We start from the raw sequence: 13,441 nt of genomic DNA on the forward strand, positions 1-13,441 counted from the left end.
ATGAAGCTTCATTGTGTTTCTACTAAATTTATGTAATTTTCCTGGTTAAAATTTAGAAATTCACAACTATAGACAAAGGGTGAAATAAAATCATTACGAGGTAGTTGGAAAATGAAGTGTGTGGAAGTGTAGATTCGATGACGGATGGCTGGTGAATGTGATCAGGGATAAATGCTTTGCAAAGTGTTAAAAAATTTAGAGCGATTTCTCAGGTTGGCAATGGAGCCCAGAAGTAGATTTTGTTATTTGCGTTTTCTTTTTTTGTGTTATGTATTGCCAGAGCCTCTAGGGCTTTTAGCGCAATAAAATTTACTTACTTACTATGGAAATAAGAAAAGAATAAGTTAGAATAGATAGATAAAGAAAATAGAATGGAAAAGAAGGATTAAGAATATTAGAGAACTATAAAATGAGAAAAAAAAGGATAAAGATCCTCTATAGCTATTACTGGCGCATAGAACGTCGAATCGACGACGCATCAGTTACTGGGTCTTTTTTGCAGGGAGAAGTAGCATGCTTGTTGTCCAGCCTTCCTGCTATGGAGATCGAGCCGGTAACAGAACAAAATGAGTATAAAAAAAAACAAAAGAGAAAAAATTATATAGATATTTGCTGTGTGTTGATACTTGCTCGATTTTGCCGGTTTATGTGTTTGTTTGTTAAATACAAATAAAACTCTTGCTATCCTATTTTGTTTAGTTAAAGTTAGGATATAGAAAAGAGGAAGGATAAAGAAGAGTATAAAATAAAAAATAAGAAGAAAACAGAAAAGAATAGAAATAGTACCAAATAATCGAAAAGCTACTACTTCACCTTCACAATTGTTTCTGGTTCACCTATAGCCATTGAAAGTGGTATTATGTAATATAAAAAAGAATTATTCTTAATTTTATAAGAATAATAAATTAGATTAGAATAATAACAAAGGAAATAGAACACAGAAAGTAGAGTAACGGATAGCAGAAAAGAATTAAAATAAATAAAAAAATTAAATAGACGAAGTAATAAAAGAAATAATTAAGGGGTAGATATTGAATAGAAAAAGAACGATGATTAACATAAAATACAAGAATAAAAATGCGACAAAATTATGAACAAGTTACTATTTTACCTTCAACGATTGTTTCTGGTACATTTGTAGCCAATGAAAGTACCATAAGGTACCTTTCAATAAGGTGTACATCATCTTCTTTATTCAAATCTAAAAAATTCATTACTGCAGTGACCTTCAAATGTTTGCTTTTCTGTGAGGCCTGAACAGAAAAGCTGATCAATGTTTGCTGTTTTCAAAGACAAATCAAAAAGAAATTTCGGAAAGAAACCAAAATCTTCTGCTCAACAGAAAAACGGTTTTTTTTTTAAGAAAAAAGAAAATATTGACACATAAATAAACTTTTTAACATTTCTCTTATTATAGAACTAGAAAGCAGGATAAAACCCCTTTTTCGTCAAGCTCACTGTTTAAAATATGGTCGGTCAGACGGATACCCAAAAGTTTCCGTAGAAAATACCTATACAAAACATCTAACAAATCCTCCTAAGTTTTTTTGGAGCGTCCACGTTACAAAACCATGCTTGACCACTGTTATCACTACATCTTCTAATATTATAATCGTAGTTCAAAGACTTACTTCCAATTCTTCTATGCTATTTTCAACCGAGACAAAATACCCTGGGCCTTAACAATTCTTCTTTTGACATCTTCACTGCATACACCGTTTTTACCAATAATACTGCATGGGTTAGTTAACTATCTACTTGATCGATCTTCTCGTTATCAAGCATCATCTATGCACCTTCACTTATTCCTAGTCCTACCAACTTAGTCTTCTGACCATCAATTTTCAAACCTAAACTTGCACATTGAACTTTCAAAACCACCGAAAAATCATTCATTTTGCTAACATTTTCACTTAAGACTCTCAAATTATCAGCATAATCTGAGTCTTAGAAGTTTTACTTTCCGATTTGAGCCCATACTCTCCCATAGCCACCGCAGTGTTCTTTATGACAAAGACCATCAAAATGGTCCATATAAATGCGTTCCTTTACTCCTGACACAATATGAAACCAACTACTAACCTCATTTCTTACCTTACCCGCAAAAATATTGTTCAACCCCATAGCACTAGTCACTTTAATGTATCTATCTGGTATAGTCCCACATACAAAGTGGGACCTAAAGCTTTTCAAACGACTGAACGAAACGCTTGCTCACAATCTATAAATATGAGGACTAGATGCATAAATCTGAGGAATGTTCCATCCTGTGTCTGATGACACAGAAGCTTCACAATTCTTAATCTAATGGCGAGCATTTGGTCGAGTAATTGCACTGTTCTTCTCTTATAATTGTATCTACAACATCGATCAGTCTAAAAGTATTACAGTCCTGAGTAATTTGCTTCCTACCGACACTAAGCTATTGCCTCTACAATTGCCGATTGTCACCTTCACTCTAGGAAAGCATAATTTAGTTTTCATAAAACCGGTAAAAACTTCCCCCTTTTCTAATGTCATATTCTTAACCTTCAGTAGTAAATCTCTAACTTCACAACCACCATAATTAAAAAAAAAAATTATCACACTATCAGCAGCTGGACTTTATTGTTTTTTAATCCTTTTAGTACTGTCTCTAATTCTTCCTCGCAAAACAAATCTTCTTCACTTACACAGAGTTAGAAACTCAATCATTCGTTTTTATATTATTTCTTGTAACTTTATCACGGTTTGACACAACAGTTTTGCACTTACTTACTTAAGATGCGACACAGGTTATTCGGCCCAAGCTTTTGGACCAGGTTCTGCCAAAGTGATTTGTCCTCTATCTGATGACAAATGGGTTGAAGCCATGACTTGTTCTACATGTAACCATATTTCCAGAAACTACCAAGTAGTTGGACGTCCTTCTTCACGGTGCTCTGCCATGACTTGATCTTGCCTCCCATTTTTTATTCCAGGAGGGAGGCACTGAAGTAAGAAACTGGTATGTTAGGGTTTCCTCTGGGCATTGTATTACACAGACAAGCCATTTCAGACGTCTTTTTCCGATTACACTTGACATTTTAAGTTTTTGTCGGCAAATCTTCATGAGCTTGTGGTAGCTAATTTGTTGCGACCGTCTGATGTCATTGATTGCTCTTAGGCATTTTCGGTCTAGAACGTCTAGGTTTCGTTCTTTCTCTTCCTTTAGTGACCAGGCTTAGCAGCCGTATAGGGGTATAGAATACACATACCGAGTATATTCTTAGGGTTTTTTGTGCTCAGTTTCTCGTTTCGACCACAGGGGTTTGCGCAGTTGCCGGAAACTTAGCTGCACACTTAGCATCCAGAAGTGATCCTAGACAATTGAACTCTTCGATTCTGTCAATAGGATCTTTACTAAGATGTATAAAAGAGTTAGTATCACTCTCAGTTGATAAATATTTAGTCTTCAAAATGCTGATAGCAGCTTTCAGGGCTGAGTTGGATAGAGCATCAGTACATTCGAGGTCAGCAGCTGTTTCCTTATCACTCATTGTTGGCCCGTTTCCACATTTAACAGAGACATGTCCATATTGACTATCCCCTCTCAATTTATTAATATGCCAGTACAATATTTTACTGTTGTTTCTTATGGCTCTATCTTCCATAGCTTCAGCAATTTCATCCAAAGGCTTCACTGCACAACTAAGCAATTATTATTTCCGTTCATCCTCTACTCTTCTTACGCTCCTCTTATTCTCATATGATCCATCCCTCAAATACCTTTTGTTTCTTCTCTTCTCGACTAAACTTAAAGCATTTTCAATAATATTCTTATCTGTGTTTCTGACTTTCCTCCCTAAGACACCATCTGCTACTTCATATACTATATTCGTAAAGTTATTACATCCATCTCCTACATTGTCAAATTTCAGACTCTCATTATCAGACAAGTGACTTGTATACACAATTATTACAGATCCAGGGCTTTTCCTCAAGAGTCTTTCCTTCCTCTTTTTTTCTTTCCCTCTTTTTCAGTTTCAGTCCTACTTTTACTTCCTCTCTTGTTAATCGTTTATCAAGTACTTGTCCTCAACCATTGGTAATATTAGCAGGTAGTTGCTGAACAATCAAATTGACAAATCGACATTCACAAAAAAATAAGAAAAACGCTTTAAATAGCAGAAAAAATAACCAACTCCAGACCGCTACAATTACCATTAACCTAGACTCAGTAAGTACACAGAATGAGGACTGTACCCCCATCCAACCGTATTTTGAGGTTTTTATAAATCTACTTAATAGTAAATCTATGCTTAATAGTTTGTATATGTACCTCTAATACATTTAAGAAATCTCATTATCAAAATGTAAACAAAATAACTTTTTCTAATCAGGTGCCTGGCGAAAAAAGAAAGATTCTTGCCAACAAAATTGCAAGCATTGTTAAATTGCAAACAAATAAAAATACTCAAAAGAGATCAATTAGCAAACTATGCACAACGCTATCACTGATAAAAAGAGACATATATTATCTCATAAAAATGATAGGCAGAGAAAGAAAGTTGTAAAAAATACACAACTCTTACCCGAAAAATTTTAGCAGATTAAAGCAATTCTCTTTGGAATAAAAAAAGAAATATGTAAAGGAAAGATTTCTTAAAAGTTTCTGACACAGGCAACGAGGAATTTTCCTTAAGATAAAAGTCGAAGCTCTATTTATCTATTCTCGTTTAAATTATACAAGATAAAGTTTTTTTCAATAAAGAATTATTGGAACATGAAACATGAAAAATCATCAGACAATAGAAGGACCCTGCCATCATCCTCGCCCCTTTAAGCGTAATACATTATAATTATGATTCCCAATTCCTTGAATCAAAATCCATTAGAAACATTTACAGTATATGTCTAATTCATTTTTTAAATCCGTAAGCCTCCTCCCTATAATCCCTGGTAATGTTCGCTGTTACGGATTATTTCATAGGGATCCAAATAGGATGTATAAGTATGTTTATTGTATTTAAAAAGTCTATCTCAACACTATATATGTCCATATATTCTAAGCTCGGCAGGCAAGTATGCGGTGGAGGGTAAAGGCTTCAAGCACATAAAACCACCTACCTCACCCCTAAAGAATCAAGAATACTTTTGTAATTTTGGCTATAATTTCCAGTACGTTTCAAATAATTGACATGTTTTTCGCGTTTTTCACCCCCCACCCCTGCAACAGAAAATGGGACGTTTGGAACATTTCCCACTCAGAGTAAAGATTTAAATAAGCGGATATTCTAACTTTGAAATTTAGCTTGATCGAGTCTCCTTTTAGTTACGCAGATTTAAACATCAATGCACGCTGTAATTCTGGCTGGTTTGTCGGATTGGACACAAATTCTTCACTCCCTCTAAGTATCTTATTGATTTTTCTAATATTTATCTAAAACAGAATAGCACTGAAAAAAAAGAATATATAAATAGAATAGAACAGAATACAGAATAAAACAGCAAAATAGAGTAGTATATTTTCACTTTTGAGTAAACAGGAAGCTATGATTCATTCAAATATAATCTTGCCGACTAGATAAATAAGTTGTTCAGCTTTGAAAACATAGGTAACAGAATATCAGCCCATTCGACTGCATTTTTAACCAGGTGTGAGCGTCGGCTTTTAAATTCAAATTAGAGTGCTCAAAGCAAAGTCGAAACGAAACAAATTAGTCGCTTAAACACAAAAAATTGACATGGAACACAGTTTTTGCTATATTTTTACTATAAAAAAAAAAGATTCTTGCTGATGCATAAACTGTCGACTCGATGTCTCGGTTGCTGGATCTTTTTATAAAGACAAGTAGTAAGCCTGTTCTCTAGCCTTACTGTAAGGTTAGACATCTTTAGTATATATATTTATATACATATGTCATTATCTTTAATAATAGTAATATTAATAAATAACATTATCGTTTTTACTTAGTTTTTACTAAGGTAAAAACTTAGTTAACTTAGTTTTTGATGGTACAATAAAATAAGAATGGGAGAGGGGAGGGGAAGGGAAGGGGGTAAAGTAACTTGACTTCAGAACGGTTCAAGAAATACCTCATCGTTTTTTGGTTAAAAAACGAACAAAGACAAGTTCAGCCACTTTTATAGTTTGTGATTGACGTTATTCAATGAACCATTGCTACTTCGTTCCCAAGGGGCAAAATTGGGCATTTCCAACCAACTACCACTTTATAGCCTTGTTATAACTTATATCACGATTTTTGCAAAACAAAAAACACAAGAAGTCCAAAAACATAAATAAGAAAACGATGAAGTAAAAGAGAGTAGCGTATATGTAATAGAAACAAAATTTTGTTAATTATGCAGACACTTACAGTATTTCGCTGTTTTTGTCTTTAAGAATCGACTTTATTTGCTCTTTACTCGAGCTTCGGATAACTTCAACCAATCCAAGAAAAACTGCTGCAGCTTCATGTTGGCCCACCTTTTTGGGAGTAAGGTACTTCTTCTTAGAGCTTACATACTTTTTTAACTAAAAGGATACGTATTAAAGAACATGAATTTTACTTTCGGCAGGCTCAAATAAATTAAGTGGGAAAAAAAACAGTCACCAAATATCAACCGGAAACACACTTTTTAAAATAACCTAAAGTAAATTGTATGCGCTTATTTTATATAGGGTTGTTACTTCAAAAATATTTGGATTAAGACAGTATGTGAGAATAAACCTACATTCACATCCAGACAGGCTAAAAAAAAAAAACCATCTAATGACAAAGCAAGTTAGCAATAGAAGTTTCACGGACTAGTCCGAAGAAAAAAGTTGTTTAGGCAAGAGAATGAGTCGTAATTGTTTTTTGTTATAACCAAAATGGATAAGTATTTGGTTACGAATTTGATTACGTTACTTGATTACGTATGGATATGTACAGCTTAATATCGAGCTGGATATACTCGATATGTTGAGTTGTGATTAAGGTGGTCGCTAGAATATTAACACGATACAAAAATAGGACGAGTACAAACATGTGTTTGATTTGTGATTATCCTTGAAGGATGTACTCAATGTCAAAAAAATTGGCCAAAGTTTTAAAAACCACAAATCTCAAACCTTTTCTTTTTTTAGTCTAGGAGGCAGTAAACCCTGAATAAATTTCCTTGAAAGGAGTTACCAAAATGAAAATAGTTTGGCTTCGTTAGTCTTTCTAGCTTTAAACCAGGAAACTTTTGGTTAAGCTTGTCGTTGAGCCCGGGTAAGCTAAAATAAATTATTCCATGGCAAAAGAAGTTGGCAGAACCACTTCCAAATACCAATCAGAAAAACACTTCTTTGAAAGTAATAATCCGCACTGTGTAAGTATGCACATAACAATTCGACAGAATGATAATGAGAAACACAAGGTAGATAAATGAATGCTTGGAGATGAAATTTAGGCCAGAAAAAATGAAGAATTTAAATTTAGTTTAAATTTACTTAAGTACAGGATCCATTATTTTTTTAATTTGCTGGCAACCCTGACTACAAATATTTAAGCTTTCACCTTTTTGTGACTAAATTTAGAGACTAAAGAAGGAAGCATTATATTGACTCCTTTTTGCCGTGTATAAAGAAAACCCATGAAGTCTAACTGGAATGTTAAAACAATCTTGAGATCAAACATTTTAATGTAAAGCCTCCCTATAAAAACTCGTGACAGACAGAGAAAAAGAGCCCCTGGAAGCAGACGTGTACGCAGGATTTTTTCTTATCATTTGAATTAGAAGTGCCCCAAAATTTCGAGAAAATTCGAGAAAATTTGCCCCAAAATCAGGCAGGGGGAGGCGTTGGGGCTCGAGGACCCCTCTCTGCATAAATTCCTGTCTGGAAAAAAAAACTATACAAAAAGGGAGTACCAAAGATGAACATTAAAAAGAATCGTAAACCCATTGCAAACTAACTAAAGCTAACTTTAGTTAGTGAGAAATATCCTTGCAATACAGGGCTGGTCCCCTAACTGAAATCGTACAATCTCTCGTAAAGCTAGGGTTAGATCCTTATATATTAGGTTGGAATGCGACTTTCTTAAGTGAACTGGGTTAAGTTCGTTAGAGGCTGAGATAGATAAAGACCCCGTTCAAAGCACTCTTGGCTCCATGTAGAGCAAAATATTAACTTTGTCATCTTTTTTTTCGAATAATGAAGTCCTCTCTCGAGAAGGGTCTCGTGTAATGGTGGAAATCTTCTTTGATTTTGAGCCTCAATTTTATTGTGCTAATCATCTGACAGAATAAATATTGAGGACTTTTTAATAGTTGCTAATTTGTCCTTTTGTTATTCAATGTGTAACTTAAGACTTTTGTCTTTATAGTTCATCAGTGTCAGTTAATGTTTCTCCTTATCGACTTTTTCTTCACCTAATACTTCTTCAACTTCTTCCTTTGAGCCTCGCAGATCATGGTGATGGTAGAACAAAAAACTATTTCTATTTCCGTTAATTTAAGCTGTCCATTTTTACTCTTGGTTTCATTCAGAATTTAGACATTAGCAATATTCATTTGTCACGGCAGTTTTTAACCCAACTCGAGTAATTTTAGTTACTCTCTTAAGCAGTTTATTAAGCTGGAGAAGCTCAACTTGTACCGGGCAACTAGGCTCCCGGCAGTTGCTCTTAACACAACAGCAACAACCATATATTTTGGTCCTTAGACTTTTTTAAATAATGGTGACAGGCATAAAATATACAATTAATTATATCAACATAAGACAATTAAAGTAGTTTGATAATACGATTCAAAGATATCACATTTCGCAAAATAATTTCCTTATGTGGTTAGAGTTAGCCATACGTTATATTTCTGGCCAGTTTCCCCAGCAACTTCTCAATCTTTAAAGGAACCACCCATTTGCTTCAAATGACACTTTTCTGCTATTATGCACGTTACCTTACAAAATTCAATCAAGATCTACTGTCTCTAAGCTTTTTAAGTTTCTCAAGTAAACTCTTACGTAGGACCAGGCCGTGCGTATTTTATAAATAATTTCACTCAAGCCAATTCCCCACAGAAAATATAACTCCTTCATAGAACTTTAAAATTTCCTTACGGGCCACATCGTTACTTCAATCAGAATCAGCTCAACACGTTGCAATAAATAGGTGTTAAAATTTCTGCTCTGAGTATATTTGGCTACTAGCTTGTTTCCGATCACCAATTCAATTCTCTCTATCTTTACCCTAAATTCACACTATAAAAATACTATAAAATGATGGTGATAGCCAATGATAAATACCTTTCAATACAAGAGTCTGGTTGGAGTATATTTGAGCACCCACTTGTCTTCGGATAGCCACTTCCATTCTTTGAGTTTCTACAGCTTTTAAAGAATCGATGACTAAACCATCCCCACTAAATTTATAATCCACTGTCGACTTTTGCTGCTTCTCGATGCCAAATATCTAAAAATGATGCATAATCATTAAAAAATACCATATATTCCTAGATTAGCAACACGGCCCGTCGGAGAACAGGTATTACCTGAAAAGAATATTTGCTCAATATTAGTAGGAAGAAACATTAAGTATGCGGCTCTCATTTACAGTTGTGTGATTAAGAGTATTATTGGTCAAACGCTCTGCAACTGAGATGGTAGTGCTCGTTAGTAGTTTTTTCACCATTGATGTAAAAATAAACTGGATTTCTAAAAACATTTTTTTCCCAAAGATGCAGATATAGTCACCAATATATATAAATTTCAACCCTTCTTTATCATACAAGTTTTTTTTTTTTTTTAATGGACAGGACTTACTACTATTTTCCTATTTCCTATTTTTAATACTATTTCCTGGAAGGTGAAATTTGTTTTGACCAATAGTCTCTAGCCCAATTACTCTCTTTTAATGATTATTTTCATAATTTGTGAACTAAAAAAATAACACTTTGCTTCGATACTCGATTATTATTGCTAAAATTTCTACTATTTTTAATAATATTTCTTTTTTAAAGGGGACTTAGCTCAAGAGATATCTCTTCAGGAAATTGGAAAGGTTTTTAACCAATGAATTGTTAGGTTTAAACATCCATTAATTGGATTAGAATTGCTCGCACCTAATTTCTTGCCTGAATTTCATTATTTGTCAATTTTTTTAGCATCTGAAAGTGTAATGGAAATTTTTCTGCCAGAATGTAAGTTAACACCACTAGCAGTACAATAAATATGGTAAAAATAGTAAAGATGGTAATAATACGGTAAAAATTCAGTCAAATAATTTAAATCGTAACTTTGGAACGTTCTCTATTTTTAACAATTTTCGCCCATATTAGAGAAGAATTGACAAGGTTTGCCAAATAATAGCAATAAATACAGTGGGAAAAAGAGAAAACGAAGAACCAAATCTTAAAGGAAAAAAGAACACCGAAAATTTGTCAAATAAAATAGGTAAAAGAATAATTGAAAGAGCGAAAGAAATACTTCCTTTATTAAAAGTTACAACAATATACATGAAAGATATTGAAGCCAATGTTTCTTCAATATCTTAAAAAAAAACTTACTTTCTGAGATCTTTCGTAACCACTGTTGGCTCTCATGGTTTTACAGTTTGACTTTTGTTTTGTCACGTGATTTCCAGTATTTTGGCGGACATACGCAGCAATACACCGTCCGGAGACGTCAACCTCCTCTCGCTTCTCTGAAAAGGCAGCGTATTGGAACAAGCTCATGACACCACGAGCTACATTAGCTGATACTGGTTGTAAGCTCTTATCCATATAGGCACCAACAGCAATACCATCGTTTAAATGCAGGAAAGTTCTTAGCTTGGCCTTTTCAAGATTGCTCGAATTTTGATGAAATTATACGATTGATCTTTCCCAGTTGATGTAAAAACTTGAAAATTCATACCCTGGAAATAAAAACTGGAAATAACAATTGACTTTTTTTTTTACATCTTAGAGTAAACCATTTGAGGCGGGTTTCAACAATCCAACAAGAATTGTTAATAGCAACTTAAACATCAAATTTGTTGCTGCGTATATACAAATTGTCGTTATTGGTTAGTCAACAAAAAGAAAACGTCGCTGATCAAATTCACTGGCGGATTTTGAGCCAAAGATTTCGGAACGGACACAAGAAAGACGAAAAAAAAAATAAAAAGGGCAAATTTATGCCATTATGGAACAAAGTCATCAAAGCCAGAGAAACGGGTAAATTGTACAAAAATATTAAAAGAAAATTTTATGGCATAGACACAGCATCAATATCAGATAGAATCATTCCATTAAGATGATTTTTAAGTTTGCAAGTTTTCAACGCAATAAACTGAATGTTTAGTCAATACAAGATTTTAAAGCGTTTAAAGCCAACTTTTGACTGGTAAATAGTCTATATAGGAAAAGAGAAGGAAAAGTATCAAGTAAAACAGCTACTGTTTCGAGAGATGTCTCAGCTCTCCACAGTCAACTTGTTTCCACACAAGCTGAGGTGGATTAGGTTCGCGCTGAATTGTTAAAGTTATTGAAAAAAAAAGGTGAAAGAAAAGTAATTGAACCAACGAGCGCAAAAAAAAAAATGCCGTTGACACGGAACTGTGTCAGAATATCAGATTCGTTTCTGGAGGTTAGAATTGAGTGTTAAGCACGAAATTGATGATTTGGAACAGGAGAAGTCTCTTGATTCGTTAGTGTTTTTTGGTGTAAAGCCAAATTCTGCGACTAGTCTGTGTTCGACAGTACTCAATGTTTATAAAACAAATGGGAGTCAGTAGTGTGTCATCTACGCACCTGTTAGCAGCGAATCGGTTCAGACTCTTAAACACCACACCGAGAACGGTGGCTCGGGAACAAAGACATAGCTTACACTGTTTACAAAGCAAAATCGAAACTTGCGAAATCTGGTATCTTCGTTTGTGAATACCTTACTAAAGCGAGGAAATCGATACTAGAAGGTGATAAAGATCAATTTGGTGCTAAGAACGATAGGACTGGTCACGCGTCCGCATTTTCAAGCGAGAGTGAAGTAACGTAAATTTCGTACGAATCAGGTCACTTACGGACACCCTCTGCATATTTCAGTCGGTTATTGTTTATCAGTTATGGTTTTTTTTTCTCTGTTTCGTTTCCTTTTTTGTTCTACAGGCCTATTCAGTTTATTTTTGTATTTTTTCTTTTGTTTATTTTTGTTTTGTTTTCCAGTCTTTGATATGTTGAAAGCCAATTTTATTTTCCTTAGTTATGTTCAATAATATTCAATCTTTAGCAATATTTATGAATAGTCCCTTGAAGACCATTTCAGACCCAACTTGGTCGCAATGATTTGCCTGTAGCAAATTCTAAACCTCTCCTAGAGAGCTTATATATAACGCTTTGCCGTTGTTCTTGAAATTGCCATCTAACTACTGGACATTTTAATTTGCCTCAATTAATTGAGGAATCTTCCTCTAAATTTGATGTTGTAGGGATTTATGAAACATGTATCTCTCGGCTTATTTTTTTCTAGATTATGATTTTGGAGTAAGGAACCGAACATGTTTGAACCATGGTGGATTGTGATTTATAATAAAGTAGAATTCAAAGTATGTAATTAGAGATGATTTGGGGGTTTGGATTGAAGGTAAGGTAGAAATTTTTTCTCTTGAAATCGAAGTTGAAAAAAAGAAAATTTTTATGTGGATTTATTAGTGGATTTATGGTTAATATTATTCAGTTAATATTATCAGTTAATATGGATTATGGTTAATAATAATATTATCATATTATTATGTAACCATAATAATAAGGTTACCACTTAGTGGATTTATGGACAAAAGTGCTTTAAGAGTACAGCCAAGCCACTGTAGCCTTCATTTTTCGATTACGGCACCAATGTCAAACTGGAGTTCCGGGGCATTTTTTGAAGTAACCAGTAGAAAGTCAGTATACAATTCCGAGATGTCTCTAAGAAAGATTGAAAGCTAAAATAATGTTATCCCTGGGGATGATAAGACTCACCCGACTCCTGGCGAATGGGACCTAAACCGTGCAAAATGCCCATCACGGATAGTCTCCATTAGGAAAGGTGGATATGCTGCCCCTCGCTTTAGCCAGGGCCATGAAAGGAATTTTTACCAGGAATTATGGCTGCAAAGCATCAAATTCTAAAAAATCATAGATATTCCCTCATTAAAAGCTCTGCCTGGCTACTGAGTTTGTGACTGTTAGGGGCAGACTCACAAAATCGAAGATAAAGCCAATTTCTTGAGCCATTACCTTGACACCGAAAAAAATAAGAAACATAGAAATAATAGCCACTGGGCTATTGACACCCCCTCAGGTGCGGTATTTTGAGATATAGCTTGCCTATCTCTTTTAATTTACCCTTTAGAGACGAGCCTTCCCTGTCAGTGTCAAGATGTCAACCCTTTTTTTCCCGTCCCAAGAGCCCCACCCACCAGCTTTAGAATGGCTCAAGCAGGCAACACTCATCCCTCAAAAGAAAGGAGACTTTCATCCACCACTGCCCTTTTTA

General features: G+C 34.4%; 1 protein-coding gene across 1 annotated transcript in view; it reads right to left on the reverse strand.

Moving 5' to 3' along the window:
* Window positions 1–13,441, reverse strand: part of LOC136036570 (microsomal triacylglycerol transfer protein-like) — a gene marked incomplete at its 3' end in the record, with an annotated part of 85,214 nt that overhangs the window by 19,919 nt on the left and 51,854 nt on the right. Inside the window, 6 exon segments of the mRNA XM_065718872.1 lie at window positions 1,112–1,253; window positions 3,303–3,669; window positions 6,475–6,496; window positions 9,233–9,398; window positions 10,492–10,757; window positions 10,760–10,841. Coding sequence (XP_065574944.1) covers window positions 1,112–1,253; window positions 3,303–3,669; window positions 6,475–6,496; window positions 9,233–9,398; window positions 10,492–10,757; window positions 10,760–10,841 — 1,045 coding nt within the window.

The sequence above is a fragment of the Artemia franciscana genome, chromosome 15, assembly GCF_032884065.1.
Source record: "Artemia franciscana chromosome 15, ASM3288406v1, whole genome shotgun sequence".
Taxonomy (NCBI): domain Eukaryota; kingdom Metazoa; phylum Arthropoda; class Branchiopoda; order Anostraca; family Artemiidae; genus Artemia; species Artemia franciscana.